The sequence below is a fragment of the Temnothorax longispinosus genome, chromosome 10, assembly GCF_030848805.1.
Source record: "Temnothorax longispinosus isolate EJ_2023e chromosome 10, Tlon_JGU_v1, whole genome shotgun sequence".
NCBI classification, from domain to species: Eukaryota; Metazoa; Arthropoda; class Insecta; order Hymenoptera; family Formicidae; genus Temnothorax; species Temnothorax longispinosus.
The window spans coordinates 15,459,341-15,478,863 of record NC_092367.1 but is presented as its reverse complement, the minus strand read 5'-3'; the positions used below and the strand labels follow the sequence as shown (position 1 = coordinate 15,478,863).

The 19,523-nt window shown below is 46.1% G+C and overlaps 2 protein-coding genes across 6 annotated transcripts; both read left to right on the top strand.

Moving 5' to 3' along the window:
• Nucleotides 1–842: 842 nt before the first annotated feature.
• Nucleotides 843–7,265, top strand: Cnbp (CCHC-type zinc finger nucleic acid binding protein). Of its 3 annotated transcripts, none has more exons than XM_071791626.1 (3): nt 843–1,002; nt 2,934–3,187; nt 3,308–7,265. In XM_071791626.1, exons 2-3 carry the CDS (start codon nt 2,945–2,947, stop codon nt 3,530–3,532), a joined length of 468 nt encoding a protein of 155 aa, XP_071647727.1. In that variant the 5' UTR covers nt 843–1,002; nt 2,934–2,944; the 3' UTR covers nt 3,533–7,265. The 3 variants fall into 3 exon arrangements, with proteins under 3 accessions (XP_071647727.1, XP_071647728.1, XP_071647729.1); XM_071791627.1 differs by lacking the exon at nt 843–1,002 and adding an exon at nt 1,689–1,836; XM_071791628.1 differs by lacking the exon at nt 843–1,002 and adding an exon at nt 2,555–2,862.
• A 513-nt stretch (nt 7,266–7,778) lies between these two features.
• Nucleotides 7,779–19,180, top strand: Bicd (protein bicaudal D). Of its 3 annotated transcripts, none has more exons than XM_071791625.1 (8): nt 7,779–9,240; nt 9,767–9,907; nt 9,985–10,821; nt 10,930–11,076; nt 11,317–11,349; nt 12,091–12,526; nt 12,637–12,891; nt 13,159–13,548. In XM_071791625.1, exons 1-8 carry the CDS (start codon nt 9,034–9,036, stop codon nt 13,248–13,250), a joined length of 2,148 nt encoding a protein of 715 aa, XP_071647726.1. In that variant the 5' UTR covers nt 7,779–9,033; the 3' UTR covers nt 13,251–13,548. The 3 variants fall into 3 exon arrangements, with proteins under 3 accessions (XP_071647726.1, XP_071647724.1, XP_071647725.1); XM_071791623.1 differs by lacking the exon at nt 13,159–13,548 and adding an exon at nt 13,560–19,180 and having other exon boundaries at nt 7,790–9,240; XM_071791624.1 differs by lacking the exons at nt 11,317–11,349; nt 13,159–13,548 and adding an exon at nt 13,560–19,180 and having other exon boundaries at nt 7,800–9,240.
• Nucleotides 19,181–19,523: the final 343 nt, after the last annotated feature.

Below are 19,523 nucleotides of genomic sequence, written 5' to 3'. Positions count from 1 at the left end.
ATAATGCGTAAGCATAAGAAAATTGATTGGTCTATTTCCTTATGCACATGTGTATGGACCAATCAATTTTCTTATGCTTACGCATTATGCGTTGTGCAGAAGTGTGTGCTCCCCGCTTTAGGGCTTAAAACACCTATTGTAGACGGGCACTAAGATTGTATTTAAGATGATCTTAAATAAAAGATCTGATTATGAATACCGATCTAACAATACATCTTGTAGATTCGCATATCTTATTAAAACATCATATAATTTATTTTGGTTAAATTCCCGATTTTTGATAAATTTTAGGTCTGTTCTATTTAGCTAAACTTCTTGCACAGTTTATCTGTTCTCCTATTCTTTTCAACTAGCAGTTGCCATCGTTTGCGACGTATTGTAAAACCGGCTTAAAAAGGACAGGCCTCCTATTACAGAGATCTCGGTTAGCGTCGGATAATTCAATTGGACGCTCAACTTCTCCGTAACCAGTTAAGCGGGGAGCACACACTTCGGCACAACGCATAATGCGTAAGCATAAGAAAATTGATTGGTCCATACACATGTGCATAAGGAAATAGACCAATCAATTTTCTTATGCTTACGCATTATGCGTTGTGCAGAAGTGTGTGTCCGGGGCCTTAGGGTTGATTTATAATAGTCGTAACCGTTGATTTAAGCCGTAATCTTTAAGAAATTGACCAATCACAGTCGAATGTGAGAAGAATAATCGACTGTGATTGGTCAATTTCTTAAAGATTACGGCTTAAATCAACGGTTACGGCTATTATAAACCAGCCCTTACGTGCATTGCGGAAACGGCCATGTTCGCGAGTTTAGCCGCCAGAGCGACGATTAGCCCGCCGGTCTCCCTCTTTTCGTAGTCGATGGTCACCGCGAGCCGTCCGCTCGAGTGTGCGGTCTGAGTTTTCCCACGGAAATCACATTCCTCTCCGTGGATTTGTCGTCATTCTGCACGTCGGAACGGAAGCACTTTCGTCAGCCGTACAATCACCTAAGCAGGTAAGCAGTGCGCCGCTCAACCAACGTGTATAACTCGTCGGTCGTGGTCGTGGTCGTGGTCGTGTGCCGCGTGAAGACGTGCACGGCACGCGGGCGCACGGTTGCGCCGCCGCCAGAGCCGCGAAAAGCGACTCTTCGTTGCGGCGGGCCCGTGCGCCCGCAAAAATTCGGCACGTGGCTCCGCGATATTCCTGCCGTCGTCCTCGCCGCGCGGGCACGGCTTCCCGGCCCGCGCCGCGAAAACGCGGCTCGCGCTTTTCCGCTGAAAAATTCGTTACCGAGTCGCCTTGGCGAGAACGGGATCCCTGGTCGGCGGCGGCTCCGCCGGAACGCGCGGCCGCGCGGCGCGGCGGGGACAGCGACGGCAGCGTCCCCGTCGCTCCCGCTCCCGCCACCGTCGTCGTTGTCTTCGTCGTCGATGCATCGACGACGAAGACGACGACGACGATGGCCGCGGCGGGCGGCATCGCGGTCATCATCGTCGCCATCGGGCGATCTTTCCTCCGTGCCTGGCGCAAAAAAAGCGCAGCGCGCGCGGCGTCGCTCTCGGATGCCATCTTCGCGCCGCGCCGCGCCGTGCGGCGTACATACGTACAATACGTGCCTACGTATATAGCATATATACGTATATATATACGTATGTACGCACGTACGCCGTACGCACGCACACACACCGACGCGCGCGCGCGAGACGTCGGAAGAGAGAAAGAGAGGGAGGGGGGGAAGCACGGAAAGAGATAGCGCGCGCGAGCGGACGGAGCGAGCCAGCCACGTTGTACTGCGCGCCGCGAGACCGGAGGTGTATCGTCGAGCGAGAGAGAGAAGGAGAGCACGGTAAAAATCCGCGAAGAGCCATCCGATAATTCCCGTCGTCGTTGGCCGCGACGGCGAACGACGGGACGGGACGCGACGCGTCGTCGCCGCGCGACCAACGACGCCACCGTCGTCGACCGACCTCGTGCACGCGCTCTCGTCGGCCGCCCGCCTGCCCGCCATTGCCGACGAGGCGCGGACGGGCCATCGCGGGACGTAAGCCCACGCGGGAGCACGTGCGCGCGTTTTCGTTTCGTTTCGTTTCGTTTCGTCTCGCGCGAAGGAGCGTCGGCGAGGCGCGTGAAAGGTGCCATCTTATTAACGTTCCGCGTTCTCGGCGCGAGACGGCCGTGGCCGCCCGCACGCCGCCGCCGCTTCGATCGCTCCGATCCGGCCGGCGGCGCCATGCGGCGCTCCGATTCGGTCCGGTCCGCTCCGGCCGGCCGCTTCCTGCCCGCTTGTCGCCTGCGCGTACGAGCCTGCGGCGTCAATTCGCCTGCCCGCCCGCGCCTCGTGATCCTCTCCCCGCGGAGACAAAGTGCACGTTCACGCGCTCGGCGTGAACCGTCGCGACCCTGCTTCGCCGCCGCCGCCGCGCGGCTTCAGGAGACATCTGTGTTCGACGCGCGCGCGCGCACGGGACGCGCGCGGTCGGAGTCCGTCGGACGCGATCGACTCGCCGATTCCGGGCGAACCGGTCGGATTAGGATGCTCCGGTTCCTTAGTTTCTTTCTCGACGGAATAATCGCGTGATCGCGCCCTCCCTGCCCCGAGCGCGCACGCCGCACGCTGACTAAGTAGTTTTTCCCCGAACCTGATAAGCGCCAGCTCGCAAGAGCTCCTCGCGAAGCACCGCGAACGCGAGTTTTCTCGGTTTACTCCGTAAGGTTGTAACGCGATTATGTCGAACACGTTGATGTAACATATGTTGCGACGCTGCGTGCAAAATGGACATTTTAACGTGCGGGATCGTCGCGTCAACGTTACACGCGTAACATATATGTGTAATTTAAAGATAAGGACATAACGAGACGAGAGAGAACAAAGGTTCGACGATCTCTCGAGGCAGTAAACATGTATGTGGGTGTGTGTGTATATATACGTCTTTGCAATTGCAGGTCTTAAAAAAATGAGTTCAAGCGCGTGTTACAAATGTAACCGTATGGGCCACTTTGCGCGGGAGTGCCCACAAGGCGGTGGCGGTGGAGGTAGAGGAGATCGCGGACGCGACAGGGACGGCGGCTTCGGACGAGGCCGAGAGAAGTGCTTCAAATGCAACCAATTTGGACACTTCGCGCGCGAGTGCAAGGAGGATCAGGATCTTTGCTATCGCTGCAACGGTGTCGGTCACATCGCGAAAGATTGTCAGCAGGTCAGTACAATCGCGATCGGGACTCACCCGGGCCGCTCGGCCGTGTCGCGTGCGGATGATTTGGCGACGGCAGTTTCTCGACAGTTTTGTTGTGGACACGTTTGACTGTTTTCTCGACAGGGGCCGGAGCTGAGCTGTTACAATTGCAACAAGACTGGTCACATGGCGCGCAGCTGCCCGGAGGGCGGCAACGATTCCGGCCGCTTCGCGATGCAGAGCTGCTATAACTGCAACAAGACGGGCCACATCGCTCGCAACTGCACCGAGGCCGGTGGCAAGACTTGCTACATTTGCGGCAAGACTGGTCACATAAGCCGCGAATGCGATCAGGACGACAGGAAGTAGGAGATAACCGGAATCCGTGCCGCTCGCTTAACGATAACGATAAGCCGTTTACCGTCATCGCGCGCGCCACTACCGGGAATGGTAGCTAGGTAGGGATGTGCGGACGTATGTCTCGTTGACGTATGTCTCGGTGCGTTTATAAATTCGCACAGGACGCCGTGGCTCCGTCGTCAACGCCGTGGTTGACGCCTGCCAAGTATCAATATCGGCGTCGCCGCCGTAGCCATTTAACGTCGCGCGTCCGTCATAAACGGGATTTCTCCATCTCTCCAGGCTCCCATCTCCCGGAGGCCAGCCAGCTCTCCCCCCCCGCCCTCCCTCCCCCCTAAAGCCCTCCTCGCCCTTATTCCTAATCTCCTTCCCCTCTCTGCCCACCGTTGTTCTCTTCGCAAGGATTTTTTTTTTCTTAACGATGTCTTTAAGTTTTTATTGCTGTTACACATCGACACCCATATAACACGTATACATTTGCTACTACGTGTGAATGAGAGCAGGGTTCATCCTACGAGTAACACGTCTTACAATTACATTACATTACTACAACATTACATTACATCTACACGTATGTGACACACATGCACATATACACATCCATATGACACGCATACATACACCACAACCTATGTAATAATATTATAAACATTCTATTGACTTAGAGTAGAGACATGAATCCTCTGTCCCTTGACTTTCGAATCGTCTCGTACGCGCATTGTTTTCCGATGCAAGATGTATGGATTCTCGGGAAGCTCCACGCGTAGCCTCGCCGAGCAATTGGCGCGCGGCCGGCGGTTTTGCGCGGCATGAATGTACGCGCGAAACTACCTCCACGCGCATCCTTGATGGCTCTCGCATTTGTATGAATAAAGTAAATTTTACAATACGTGACTGTTTACGATTGACAAACAAGAAAAAAATGAAAAAAAAAATAATAAAGAACAGGCCGCCACGTTAAAAACAACGGCGCGTCCGTTGAGAAATGAAGCATGTCTTTGACACACGGATTCACGAGCGAATCACAAGGCACGGGCTCACGTCGCACTACTTTTCGCATCCACGCATCTTGTATTCTCCGGTCCTCCCTCTCGAACTCTCTAGCCGACACTCATAAATCGACAAGTGAAGGAAAGCAAGAAAGAATAAAAAAAAAAGCAATTCGGAAGCGGAACGCGGGAAAATGGGACAAAGAAGTATGCGAGAACACATGCCGGCCCTGAATGCATAAAAAAAAAAATAAGGTTTAGTAACGCTAATTTTTAATGTGTAAGGATGTAATGAGGATCTTACCCGAGCCGTTACTGTGCATCACTTTTGCGTTTCTTTCGTTTCCTTTTTTATTTTCTTTTTTTTCTTTTTATATATATACCGGACTCGTCTAGTTTTCATTATAGGTACGGACAAAAAGCGAAGTATAGTTGTAGGATTGTCAGTGTTTACAGGTTTATATGCAATTATACTCATATCCTCCGACTTCGAAGTAGGGCGAAAGAGAGAGAAGAATAATGTGCATTTTCCTGACATAAAAGGAAAGAATTACGTTGCGATTAATAACCAGTAAGATACGTCCGAAATGGTCGCTACATCTCAATATATATGTATATATACATATAAACACGGTGGTCTGTACAAGTTGACACATTTTGTACGTACACAATCATAATTGTTAATGACAAGACTATAGATTCATATTGTTCATACTGTCGCGCCGGGGACTATTGATGGACCTGCGCGACGAAAAGAGGGGAGCCCACACAGGAGGAAGTGTACCAACCTTACTATATCCTTACATGTTGCTGAAAAATACTTCGTTACTAGGTATATGTATATATATATGCGCATGTGTGTATACATATATTTATGCATATGTGCAGGAGCTGTATTTTGTACTGTAAAAAGCTAGCTTATACTCTGGTCGTTGCTGGTGACTAATTCCAATGGTACGATTCTCCTTTTGTATCTTCAACGAGAAAAATTATATTTTTCATGTATAGAGTATAATCCCGAGGTCAAATACTCTTTTTTTTTTCTTACTCATAAGTTGTAGGGGACGAAATTTTTCGTATAGATGCGATCGGTAGAAGGAAATCGACTGATTCGAGGGGGAAAAAGAAAAGGCTATTATTCCCCGTTGCATACGAAGGGGATACGACCACTTTTAAGCTCGACGCGAGTACAAAACGAGATTTTTTCTTATATAAACGAGGGAAAGAAGAGGATACGGAGCGCGCGCGAGCGCGTACCAAGCACGACGAAATTATGTTAGCGGGAGCCGCGACTCGTCCGACCGCGCGACATTTCAATCAAGTAAAAACGCAACGTGAACAACGCAATTAGGATATAAGATGCGATTAGAATCCCGACTACATTTTCTGGAGTACCCCGGAACACACGCGTTCACGCCCAAGTAGCAAGCAGCGCGGACTATGCAGTTATCAATTCGGTCATCCGGACGGCGAGTCTTTGTTCAGGCCGGAAAGGCGGATCGCGCGGACTTAGCGTCCCCGAGGAGGAACGCTTCGGGATTTTCGCGACGTCCGCGCGATCCGTACACTTTGCGGACTTCCGGTGTGGTTCTACCAGCAGCGACAATTGTGTATTAACGTTCAGAAGCCAGGCGTGCCTGACTGACTGTCTCGGTGGAAGAAAGGCCCGGGGCGACGTCCACCTTCCCGTCCCCCGGGGCGGCGGCGGCGGCGGCGCACTCCGGGAGTGTTTTTCTTAATAGTAAACCCAGGTGTCCTGCAACAATTTTATACACTTAAACACACTGTTCGGGACTTAAAAACAATACCGGATCTCATTGCGTAGTTTCGGTGTGCTAGTGCTCACGACGAGACTTGGAGAGGATCAAACAAATTGTACTTCGCTATATTGGAACCTTCGCGGACCTCTGGCGCTACCAATGCGCGGACACACGTCGGACCAAGTATTCCGGACCACGCGAAGTGTCTGGGACGGATGTGTCCGAAGGCTCGGGGTATTATCCCTCGTGTACTTTGAGGACTAGTCTCGATTGGACTCGACTTAGGAACTCGGGTTCTTCGACGGATTTGATGCATCCTTCGTTTCGAGGGTATCTTGTACCTTTCTACCTCGGGGATATCTTTCACTGATACTAGAGAGAAGCGAAGGATGGATCGGGTCACATTCAAAGTTGGGAGTCCCGATACCTCGGACGCGTCGTCAGACTTTTCTCAAACGTCTCTTTTATACCGTCTGGCTGGGAATGACTTGAATACACATCACACACGCGAGAGCAACACAGTCTGGATGGATGCAACCGATTCCCTCCGCGACACGGTCTCCGCGGTTTTGTTGGCAGCGCCAGAGGTCCAGACGAGCATACGAATAATTATTATAAAGAATATTAAAAAAAAAAAAAACGAGTGCGATTAGGGCACCTGCGCTTTTGTCTCTGCTACAAGACTTACGTACGAATATTGTAAAGAATACGACTGTTACAGTATATGAATCTAATTCGACCGGCATGCGCACGCCGGGTCCACGGCTCGACTTATATATTAAACTAATCTATTAATACTTAAAAAAAATGAAGAAGAAGAAGAACCGAGAGAGAGAGAGAGAGTGAGAGAGAGAAAAAAGAAGAAGACGAGGATGAAGAGGAAAGAAGAGAAAAAAAATAAGCTACAAAGTAATAAAAGGATTATGGAGTATTCGAAGTTATGTTTTTAAACTGAATTTTTGAAATAGAATGTGTACGGAGAGGCAAAAGGAATGGTCTTCTCTTTTCCTTTCGTTTGCCTTCCTGAACCGTATGACGTTCCTTATTCCTCTCTTCAACAGAGATCCTTCTACTTTTAAGGAATTGATTCTGGGAATCAATTTGTGGTTTCGCGACGTATTGTCAGGAGTAGGTCTCGAATATTTGTTCATGGTGAAAACATATTCTAAAAATTCCTTCGTAATATATATCAAGTGACATGACCGGAAACCGATTTAAAGCTGAGCTATCTCTAAGCTGAGCAGCATCTCGCTAGAGGCATTCAAGGACAAGGGATATTAACTGGATCCTGAGTCAACACGGTAACGCTTTTCCTTCTAGAATTTCTCAGGCTCTTTCCAAACGTGCCGGACCGTCCAATTAATTTACGCTTTGTGATTCTAGCGAGGACGCGTTATGCCCGCGTGTACACGCATGGATCGCCGCCCGTCGATGAGAATTACGTAATTGCACCAGCGCACGCGTGCTCCGGGCTGTTGGATCCACACGCAATCTGCTGCGTGTCGATATCGCAAATGCGTAAATGGACTCGTCGGGGATTGATTAACTGATTAATAATCGGCAGTCTTGGTATGTTTTATATATCTCGTGAATCTCTCGCAGAGAATTTCTATAGAGGAGAAAGTCTCCAATTAAATTAACGCGCTGTTACACAAGAATTTGCTCCGCAATGCGATTCTAAATTGTTTAATCAGCAACGGTACGCAATGCCGCGGACTGAATTATAAATTCTTGCGATTTCCGAACGAAATTCTATCTACGGTATAGTCTCGCACGAGTTTTCACCGCGTGGAAACAGAGTAGGTGAATCGCCGTGAGACTTTTTGCTTCGACAAACTTCAACGCTGAACTTGGCTAAACGTTTCTCTGCGGTTCTGTCGTTTGCCATTTTCTAACACTACGCATTATATATTTTTATCTATGTGGCCGTTATCGCCGAGCGACTTGGATGACGCTTTATGAATGAGCGGCTACGGAGAAAACAGGTGAATGGATGATCGAGCGGACCCATCGTGTACCCCTAGAGGAAATATAAATAACTCCGTGGCGTCGACGCGTGAACGCTGACATCCACGTGTCTCGATAAAGCGAGCCTGTCAGGTAGGCGGCGAGGAAAATCTTTTATCAACGCTGGAGAGGGAGAGAAAGAGAGGGTCGGCTGGCCTCTAGCGCTGGCATGGACGAGCGGAACGTCGAAACGAGTTAAAAACCAGAACCGTGGAACGCGCATCCGGTTGTCGCGTGATCTCGCCCGCCCGCGCCCCGTGGTGGAATCATCATCATCGTCGTCGTCGCCGTCATCGTCGCGCCGCCGTCGCGCCGCCGTCGCGTCTGTCAAAATCGGCTCGGAGTAACTCTCGCGGCGACGGTCAGTGACGGTGGCTCTCCGCACCGCACAGGTAGAATCAGGTAGAATGTGAAGAGCCAATAGGACCAGGAGGTGGAGTCGCACGCGTCGTCGAAGACACGAGGCGTCGGAGGTCGGAGGTCGAAGGTGAAAGAAGAGAAAAAAGCTCGGCCGATCGACCAAAGGATGCGTTCGCGTACGGGTCACGCAACCACGGCGACCGGCGTCCATTCGTTTCACTCGCGATAACGGCGAGGTGAAGGAGGTGGTGTAGAGGGTGACGAGAGAGGAGGAAGCGGGAGCGGCACGAGGAGTAGCAACGCCGGAGGGGAGACCAGCTGCGTCTTCGTCGTCGTTGTCGTTCTCGTCATCGTCATCGTCATCGTCGACGTCGTCGTCATCGTGCAGGCAGCAATGGCCGCCACCGTCGACGGGCTCGAGGAGCTCAGGACCGAGATCGAGCGTCTGTCGCGCGAGCTCGACTTGGCCTCCACCGAGAAGATACAGTCGGCGCAGTACGGGCTCGCGCTGCTCGAGGAGAAGTCGGCCCTGCAGCAGCGGTGCAACGACCTGGAAACGCTCTACGAGAACACGAAGCACGAGCTGGAGATCACGCAGGAGGTTAGTGCGAGGAGTCCGGGAACCCTTTGGGGGCCGACCGCGTGTCGCTCGACACGCCCGTGAAAGGGAGAGCAAATTTATTCCACTCTTGCGACAGTTTGATCGGCAGCGGCGATTAATGTGTAACGATAGAAATGACGCGTGGGTGAATTTTTAATTCCTGTATGGTAAACAGTTTAATACGGAGCGTATATGGCAAGAATTACGTACCGATTCTCTTTCTTGGAGTAGAACAATTTGACTGCAAGAGGAATGTAGAGTGACTCATTCAGTGCGCCTGCATTGACCAATCCATATACAGATATCTATATTTAGTTACCTGATCTGGAATGCTGTTTTTGGAAAAAATATGTTTACGCGTTATTGGATATGTTATTATTTATAATTCAAAGAAAGCAAATTCTTTTCTCCAGAAAGTCTTGAAACTCTTATCAGTCTTATCACTCGTGTGCGTCATGTAAATGCAGTTCTACTTAAAGATGTATATTTCTTCCCAAATAAATTGAATATTTTGTCGTTACTTTAGGCGCTAGCAAAGTTCCAGACAACCACGAAAATAACAGCGAAGAGCGGCATCGAGCAGGAAGAGAGTCTTCTTAACGAGAGTGCTGCTCGGGAAACGTCTTTACAATCGCAGATCATCGAATTAGAAAATGAAACGAAACAGGTTTGTGTGCAGTTGGTCGCGATTATCGACTCGTGCAAAACGGAAGTGCGATTTGACGTGTTACAAATTGTTTACAGTTGCGACATGAGTTGGAACGGGTGGAGGCGGAGCGTGATCACGCGCTGCAGGAGCGCGAGGAGGTCGGGAAGGATCATCAGCAGACGGAGATGGAGCGCAAGTCGTTACGTGCCGAATTACGAGAGTGCAGGAACCGCGAGACTCGCCTGCTCCAGGATTACTCCGAGCTGGAGGACGAGAATATCTCATTGCAGAAGCAGGTGTCCGGTTTGCGGTCCAGTCAGGTGGAGTTCGAGGGTGCCAAACACGAGATTCGACGGCTGACAGAGGAGGTCGAGTTGCTGAACAGTCAAGTGGAGGAGCTGACGAACCTGAAGAAAATAGCGGAGAAGCAGATGGAGGAGGCGTTGGAGTCGCTGCAGGCCGAGCGCGAGGCCAAGTACGCTTTGAAGAAGGAACTGGATCAGAGGATTAACAGCGAGTCGATCTACAATCTCAGCAATCTGGCGCTCTCTATCCGCGGCATCACCGAGGATCAGACGATATGCAGCGACGGCGAGGACGACTCGCCGGCGCTGCGTAGAATCGAGGCGGACTTGAAGACGCAGGAACCAGGCACGTCCGCGACCGACAAGCAGGTTGACTTGTTCTCCGAGATACATCTGAACGAATTGAAGAAACTGGAGAAGCAGCTGGAACTCGCGGAAACCGAGAAGGCGCATCTGACGCAAAATCTGCGCGAGTCGCAGTACGCGGTCGAGAAGAGCCAGGCGGAATTGCAATCGTTCGTTGCGCGAATAGTGCAGCTGGCAGCGCATGTGCAATCGCTACATCATCTTCACTCGAAATTGCCTGATAAGCAGAGCGAAGAGACGACGTTAGATAAACTCAATCAGGTACACGTATATGGCTTTTTTTCAATTAAAATAGACAAAAAAAAATAAAATGTTTCGTGTTACTTTGTTATAAAATATTATGCTAATGACGCTACTGTTTTTTAACAGGCCGTTGTGCAATATCATCAGTGGAGCACCATGTCTGCTCGCGAGATTAATCAGTTGCAGAAAGATCTGTCTGAATTGGAGAACGGTTTAACCGTGTCCGACTCCACGCAGCAGCTGAGAACGGAGCTGACGAATCTGAGGAATAAGGTATACATTTATTCGTATATTACTTACGATTTCTTGAGATGTACTCGCAACGGCGTTATTGCAAAACTCGCGACGAAGAGCGAAGGTGTAAGTTAAAAAAAATAGACTGTTATAAGATGTAGAGAAAAATGAGAGAGAAAGAACAAGAGTTTGCTAGTGGCAAGAGTATAAGTGTATGCGATACTGGCGCAATTGTCGCGCAAAAACGATAGACTTTGAACAGAAATTGTGGCGTTTCAGATACCCGAGTCAGAGAAGAGCCTTCGAGAAAAGGTTGGGTTACGTGTGGTCCCTTTGACGTATTTACCAGATATTTTAATAACAATTTGTCTTGTTGGCTCCTCTAATGATGATCCGTACAGTGGTACTCGCTTCTCAGTGTCCTAACAACATCCACACATCGCTTCCTGTCTATGATGATACTTCTTCATATATTTAACCGTACATGTTTTCGAAGCTACTGACGAATTCACTCCATTAAATGTAGATCCACGTGTGATGATAGTCTTACTCCTCTGAGCGCCGTAGAAATAAATTATTCGTGTTTTCACACATGGATCCTAGCATCAAACGCATTTGAACGAAATATCACTATCGAGTGCTCGAAAGAGACGACGTACGGATCGTAATATATATGCTATGCAACGTGGCTTTTAAGATAGAATGCGCTTAGGAACGAGAAGTCAAAATCGACCACTTTCTTTCTACCTAAATTTCGTGCGTATCTAACGTCAGCATGTCGAACGGAACTCGCCGAGCCTGTTTTGCACGATGCTCGAAGAAAGAGATCATCTACGACCTGTGATATTTCTCATAAAATCTCCATGCTGCACTCGCAAAACTACGAAAACTTAAAACTACTATCCAATTATTTAATACATACTATACAAACTCATCTCATGAACGAACTTCCGATAAACACGCAGCAATCAGGCAAAACGTACCTAACGCACTTATTGCGACCTGGTATCGCGTTTTCGTTCGCACGCTTGACATCTCCCTCCTTCGTTTCAGCTCCTGGACACGGAACAGAGGAGCATGCAACTCGAGTCGGACGTGTCCACTCTGTCGAAACTCACCGCGGAAGCGGGCGGTTTCCTCGATTCTGCTCAGAACGACCTGCAGAATCTCTCCGACGAGCTCGCGCAGCTCTATCATCACGTGTGCACCGTTAACGGCGAGACGCCCTCGAGAGTGGTGCTGGACCACGAGAAGTCGGAGATCGTGCCCGAGAAGGAGGAGGAGGATGGCAAGATGGACTGGTGCCGAACTCTGTTCAAGACCGACATCAAGATTAAGGATCTGGAGAGTCTCAGCAAAGCGAAGGAAATTGCGAAGCACATAGAGACCGCGATGGACCAAATAAAGCATCTTAGAAGCTCCGTAGAACACACGATCGAACTGTCTAAAGTCAAAGGAATGCAGTCCAATATTTGCAACGTTTGCGAGGGTAAGTATATGCCTATGAAAGAACTTGTTTTTTTTTATTTTACAATATAGACGTAATATAGAATTTCGTTGATAAATAATTTTTAATTTTAATCGATTCGATCTTTTCAGCTTCTGTCAATGAGAACAAGGCGGACGTAACGGACCTTCAAGAGCAAGTTATCAGATTAAAGGCCTTGCTGTCCGCTAAGCGAGAACAGATCGCCACATTGAGAACGGTGCTTAAATCAAACAAAAACACGGCGGAGGTGGCGTTAACGAATCTGAAGAGCAAATACGAGAACGAGAAGAGCATCGTTAACGAGACGATGCTCAAGCTGAGGAATGAGCTCAGAATGTTGAAGGAAAACGCCGCGACTTTCTCGAGTGAGTATTTAATTTCTGTAGCTCTTTTCGCCTTTCCTACGCGATTAGACGTCTTTAATTTAATAGAAGAACTATTAAAGAAAAAAGAAATTAAGACGTAATTATATTAATTTTATTGCCCTATGAATCTTACTAAACCTACCCATTTTTCAAGATACTTTTACAAAACCTGCAATTTGTGATATTCAATAATGTAACTCTTTTTTTCTATTTTGTCCTACTAACACTTTTGCCTACTAACGTCAATTAAAAATTGGGTCTTATCAGTCGTAATGAACGTGCTGCTGTTAATACTATGGGGTACCGCGGTTGACTTTTCAAACTCTCTGATTCTGTGCCATAACTACTGTGTTGCATAAAAATTATCAAGCGTATACTGCCATGTAACATTCCTCTCCTAAGTGTGACTAGTCAAGCATTATCGCGCGCTTGTTTCGGAACGCGATGCGGTATCTACGATGTACCTGGTTTTTGGTTGACGCATTTTTCTTTTCTGCCATAACTTTATATACGTATATATGTAAGGGTGCCTCTCGTTCCTTCGTGGAGTCTAGTTTCGGCTTCATCTCCCGCGGGAAATTCCGGTATGCTTCCAATTCCCAATATCCCTCCATCCCACTCGCTTATCTCTACATCGTGTTAAACCCTGCTAACCATGCGCTGTCCAGGTCTGCGTGCAATGTTCGCTGCACGCTGCGAAGAGTACGTGACGCAAGTGGACGAGCTTCAGCGGCAGCTCACCGTGGCGGAAGACGACCGGAAGACGCTGAATCAACTGCTGCGCCTGGCGGTGCAGCAGAAGCTCGGTCTCACCATGAAGCTGGAGGAGCTCGAGGTCGACCGGGAGCTGCGCAACACCAGGCGACACGCCGCCGGCGCGAACGGGCGCGGTAGGCCGCGGCTGTCGCAACAGACGAACCGTCCCCACTTAGGCAGAGATTTCTTCTAGAAAATGATGAAGATGTGGAGTAAAATATTCTGAGAGAAGCGAGGATTTTGAGAACCTTTTCGAATTTTTCTACTGCTCGTCGCCAGGCCTCGCGTTTCGCGGGTCTGGAGGACTCTAATGAGTATACAATTGACTTCTTCGTTAAAGAGAGAACGTCCGCAGTCTCGTTATCCGTAATAATCGTTTCGTCGCGTCGATATTTCCGCGACGCGGTATTTTTACAAAGGGATGGACGGATACGCGTGAATGCTCGAGAAAATGAAAAAAAAAAAACGGAAAAGATGGGGGGAAAAAGAGAAAGAAACGATGACGCCGTCCTCACTGATACGGGGGAGAATCGCGCTCGGTGAACGGGGGAGTAAGGGCTGCGTTTTGAAGGGCTTCGAAATGTTCAGTTTTTCACACACCCCATGGATTTTGCTCCATATCATAGAGTCTCTTCGGGGAGCCTCTGCCTTGTGTTACCACTATTGTTAGTAGAGGAATTTAGGATACAAACGCGAGTGTAGGATACAACACTTTCGTTGACGGCGCCCCCGCTGTTTCGCGGAGTTCGCTACGCGCGTGTTTCAACGCGAAATTATACGTTCCGCGACGATGCGCGTATAGCCGTGTCAAACTGTTAAGTGCATTAAATCAGCGCGAGCGTTCCATCGAATATATTCTCGGTCGTTTTTATTGTACGGAGGAAACGCGCTCTACGTTTCATTGACGGATCGATTCGTCGAGCTCTATTACCGCTTTAGCACGCTTATTTATTAACGCTTTACGTATTCTAAACAATTCAAGGGATATTCCGTTGATGGTCCGTAATGTAGCATAATATAATCGTCTCCGGAACGCTTCGTCGGACAAAAAAGCTTACGTTGAAAAGGGAGAACGCACGGCGGTAAAAGAACGTATATACCGTTTGCAGGTAGTGAAAGACGGAGGAATTTTACATCACGTAAACCATAGAGACAATATTTAAATATCGCGCGTGGACCGGTAGCATTTATAATCAAAGTAGTGAGATGGAATGTCGTAGGCAAGTAGACTTGAAAAATTTTAAACGGTAGCCGAGTAAAATAGACACGATATAGGGACCCATCTTCCAAGTAGTACCACCTCAGGTCACCCGCCATCCGGATGCATCAATTAGTCCACCCATATGCTCACTTATTTTATTTTAAAGATTTCTTTTTACCCGTGAGAAACCGTTTTTCGATCCCAAACGCAGGAATATTTTAATACGCTGAAAAATGGAACGACTCGTACTTTGTATCTCGAAGAGAATACAGTATTATAGAGGATTATATACGAGATACTAAGATATAAAGAATGCTATTTATTTCGACGTTGGAAAAAGGAATTTTATAAATAATTCTAGGCAGCATATCTTCCTCTTCGAGCCGCGGAGTCGGTTGTTCCAGTTCTAACGGTATCCAACGCTTATATTTCTCATCATCGGAGATCGGTACACGTTTTCTCGTTGTTAACTGTGAAACTCGCAACGCGCGATATCATGTTCTTTCGCGATTTTGTTGTAGAAACGGCCTAAACGGGCTCTAGATCATTTTTACGTTGACTTCTTGGCAGCTTGTTGAAACCTACACACCTATTGTTCATTAGAAGTTAACTATTATATTGAATTACTGTATTAGCTGCAGCTATTCGATGCAGGTTTTTTATCACCTTGTTAAGTTATGTTTATTTATATTTTTATGTATATGTTTTCTATTGTGGCAAAGCGCTTTGCAAGGCAATTTCTAACACTTGACGCATAATCGTCGCTGATCTCGTTCGACGGGATTAGCGAAAAGGTTCTTTGGTTTAACAAAGGGGCGCGCGGCAAGAGCTCTAATTACGGTTTTATTGATTACCGCTATCTTGTACTACTTTTGTAGGAGTGTAATTATCGTGATAAGTGTACTCACAATTAGTGCATCTCGCAGGATGCTCTTTTACTCTGATGTTCTGCAGATACGTCGCGCATCAGGCACATATATATTTCTCTAGTGATATATAATAACTTATAGATTGTGCAAAATAAATCATTCCAAATAAAATGATCATGTAACTGTTCAAAGTTTCGAGGAAGTATTAATCGTGTTAGTATTTTATGAATATTGTTATCATTATTATCATGCTGTGATGTGCGCGCGATTAAAAAAAAAACGTAATAGAGCGTCCTGCAAATAAATTTTTATATGTATACAACATAAATGATCATGGATTGTGTTAATCAAATTTGTTATCGCGGCTATTGCTATTGTCTTTATTATCATTGCTATTATTATCGATATTATTGCAATTGTATATTTATTATTGTAACTATTGCCTGTATATCGGCTTCGTCGCGGTAAGACAAATACCTAAAGAGAATTTATCGATCGTTCATCGACTATCAATCGATTGGTCAGTTGTCGCTATTATATTATATCTATATTTTGTAATTATCGCGTCACCTGTGTCTACGACGCGCGTCGCGAACGGAGGCATGTATTTCCCGTTTTATACAATTCAACGTCGATCATATTCTGTCCGTATTCGGAATAAAGCATTTTTCTCAGATTTTTATATTTATTTGCGATTTGGTTTTCCTCGTGTTTCATACGTATCAAGATCTTTTATGTTCGAATGATAACACGCGGTGTAATATTACTAATTTACTTTATTAAGAGTCACCTGCACTAACTTGTAACGCAATAACTCGATTAACGGACCTCTTTCTAGATTTTAAAGCTAATCACAATGCCTAGATGAGAGGAGAAGGAACACTCGTTCAATCACACTCTGATCTACGTTGGTGCAATCGGCTCTGAATAGCTATAATTTTACTTGTCGATTCTAATCCCAAGTATTAAATCTTCGGGAGTAGAAAAGAAGGAATTCCGACGAGATTCGTACGCATCACTTAGGCGCTAGACACAGGTCGGGCTAATTTGTGTCCAAAAACCGAGCCAGTCTCAGAACCACCGTCCCTTCCCTTCTCGCCTCGCGCCACCGTCGGGAACGAGCCGGGCAAAAAAAAAGGAATGATCCTTCCGTTTCTCGAGAAGCTGTCCTCACTATTTTTCACGAGAAATTTCGTCCTCGACTCTACCTAGCCGTCCGCGCTGCTCCACGCGACTGGAGAGACATTCGCGTCAGAGATATATATCGGAACGTATAAATCTGTGTATTGTAAAGATAATTGTAATTCGGCGATTGTGCATAATTATCGACTTATTTAATAGTTACGTTATATTAAACAATTCGATAAGATCTTTAGAGACAGTAAAATCGTTCCAGCGATAAGATCTGTGCAGTTTCTTATATTACAGTTGAAACTTTTCTGGCTTATCATGTTGTCATTGATGTTCGAAAAGATCACGATAATAAGGCACAATTTCCGAAGTCGTTAAAAAATTGACGAATGTCCAGTCGTGGAAGCGCACACCTTCGATAACATTTGCCAAAAATAATTCTGTCCTTTCGAGGGACCGACACGGTCTTTCTGTACATTTACGTCCTTCACAAAGTTCCTCCACGTCGTAAATGGTTGCGCTATCTCACCGTTAATTGTCCTGAATCCTCTTTCAGAAAAGGAATCCTTGCTCTTTCATTTTTCGTGTATTATAATTATCGACCGGCGTTTCAAGTTAATAATTCATACATCATAATGATTTTTCTGCCTGTCTTTCGAACATTATTTAAACCGCTTTTTTTTCTGAAAAGGATCCCGAGGAGTACGCAACCGAATTATTCGTCAAGTTCGTGTTTAAGATTATTAAGCTAAAGAAAGAGAAGAAGAAACACAGAGCGAGATTGAGACAGCCGAAGTTAAGAAGGAGAGGGTACATCGTGAACAATAATATCAGGATCTGTCCGCCGAGGATTGGTAAATAAATAGGAATCGGGACGGCGGACAGATTTGCTCAAGGCTTCCACAAAAGCTCTCATTGCGTCCCGCCCGGTGAGCTTCCCGACGGTGGTGCGTTTAGATCACGATACGTGAGACTAGACGTATAAAAAGAAAAGAGAGAGAGAGAGAGAGAGAGAGAGAGAGAGAGAAGAATGGGACTCGACTAACGAGTCCGATTAGCTGTAACGGCGTAGGCTAAGGAATTAACTGACTGTGTAATGTATGCTGGAATTATTATCTCTAGGAGAATTTCGAAGGAAGAGCTCTTGATGTAACGATGCGTGTGTAAAAACGTCTTGACAGACGTGCTGCGCTGTAACCCGGGTCCATGTTGCATTTACGCGAGATATTTTTGCAAACTTCGCCATTCGGAGATTCGTATTTCCTGGCAATAATTTTGTGAGATGCGAAACTGAACGACATTATCGGATAGTATATTTTGCGGTATGCATTCCGTATCTTTTTACTGTAGCCAGTAAAAAGACATCATTGTTAATATAATATATTATAAGATTATGCGGCACTACAAATTACTTCTTCAAATCGTGAAATATGTTTTTCGAGATTTCTAGATATTAACAAATGATTGCGGATTGACGCGACGTTTCGATTGCGGTTTTAATCATTGAGAAATCTATAAGTTTCATCAAAGGATTGTACCGATTTTTTTACTATTTTACGAGATCAATCATGGCATTAAATATTAATTGCATTCTAGTGTAGGATGCGTGTAGCTTAACTAATTTGATATTTCATGGGAGATAAGTTAATTGCGATTTATAATATCAATTATGCAACGTTCATGGAGACTTTTATATAATAATTCTTTAACTCAACGTGTAGATTTGGTATTGAATCATTGTATTGGCCCGAGGGGCGGATTTGGTGAATTCAAATGATAAAAAAGAAGAGAGAAAGATCTTTGTAACGAAATTTGAAGCATGGACCCAGAACATTTGTACATATTGTAAATGCACTCTCTAACGTTACGGCATTAATAATACATTTGTCTAAAATCGTACCAACATCGCGGAGATTAGCACGAACGATTTATACATACACATATTATATACGAACGTGTCAACGAGCGTATTATATTTTCTCCGTAGTTACAATAGAAACGTTAAACGTTAACATAGGAATGATCCCGGAACCAGAACCGACCATTGTAGCAACCTCGTGATTTTTTTTATCTATTGAGAGTTAATTGGTGCAGAGATGCCAGTCATTTTAAATTAGCTCGGAAGTAGCTGTTAAGTAGATGTTCAGTGATATTACTTGCAAAAGTATCTTTGAAAATGGATAGGAGGCAAAAAAAAAAGGGAGAAAGAACAAGATGCGTATTCAAGCCACACTCGTGGTACCTGGAGCTGTCGTTATTAAACAATGGTACGCTATACGTAGTAGAGATTCTTTTTGTAACATAAAGTGAAATATAATCATTTGTAACAGGACTGCAAATTAATTTTCTCTTCTTTTTCCTTTCCTTCCTCTTCTTCCTTTTCTTCGTTCTTTTTTTCATTATCGGTATATTACATTAAGACTTAATTGTTATATATTATGGAATTTATTTCGAGCAGAAAATGCGAAGCTCATAAATAAAAAAATAATTAAAAACGTGTGTGTTACATATTTGAACGTATAATTAGCTTCCCTTTGCCGACATGTACATATAATAATTAAAGATGAAACAGGTATTATGACATATATATATATATATATATATATATATATATATATATATATATATATATATATATTAGTGTCATTTTGGAGCAACATTTTTTTTTCATTTCA

Coding starts and splice junctions, on each gene's coding strand:
- Cnbp (XM_071791626.1), top strand. CDS start 2,945: ATGAGTTCAAGCGCGTGTTACAAATGTAACCGTATGGGCCACTTTGCG. Junction 3,188..3,307: donor TCGCGAAAGATTGTCAGCAG/GTCAGTACAATC, acceptor TTTTCTCGACAG/GGGCCGGAGCTGAGCTGTTA.
- Bicd (XM_071791623.1), top strand. CDS start 9,034: ATGGCCGCCACCGTCGACGGGCTCGAGGAGCTCAGGACCGAGATCGAG. Junction 9,908..9,984: donor TAGAAAATGAAACGAAACAG/GTTTGTGTGCAG, acceptor AATTGTTTACAG/TTGCGACATGAGTTGGAACG. Junction 10,822..10,929: donor CGTTAGATAAACTCAATCAG/GTACACGTATAT, acceptor GTTTTTTAACAG/GCCGTTGTGCAATATCATCA.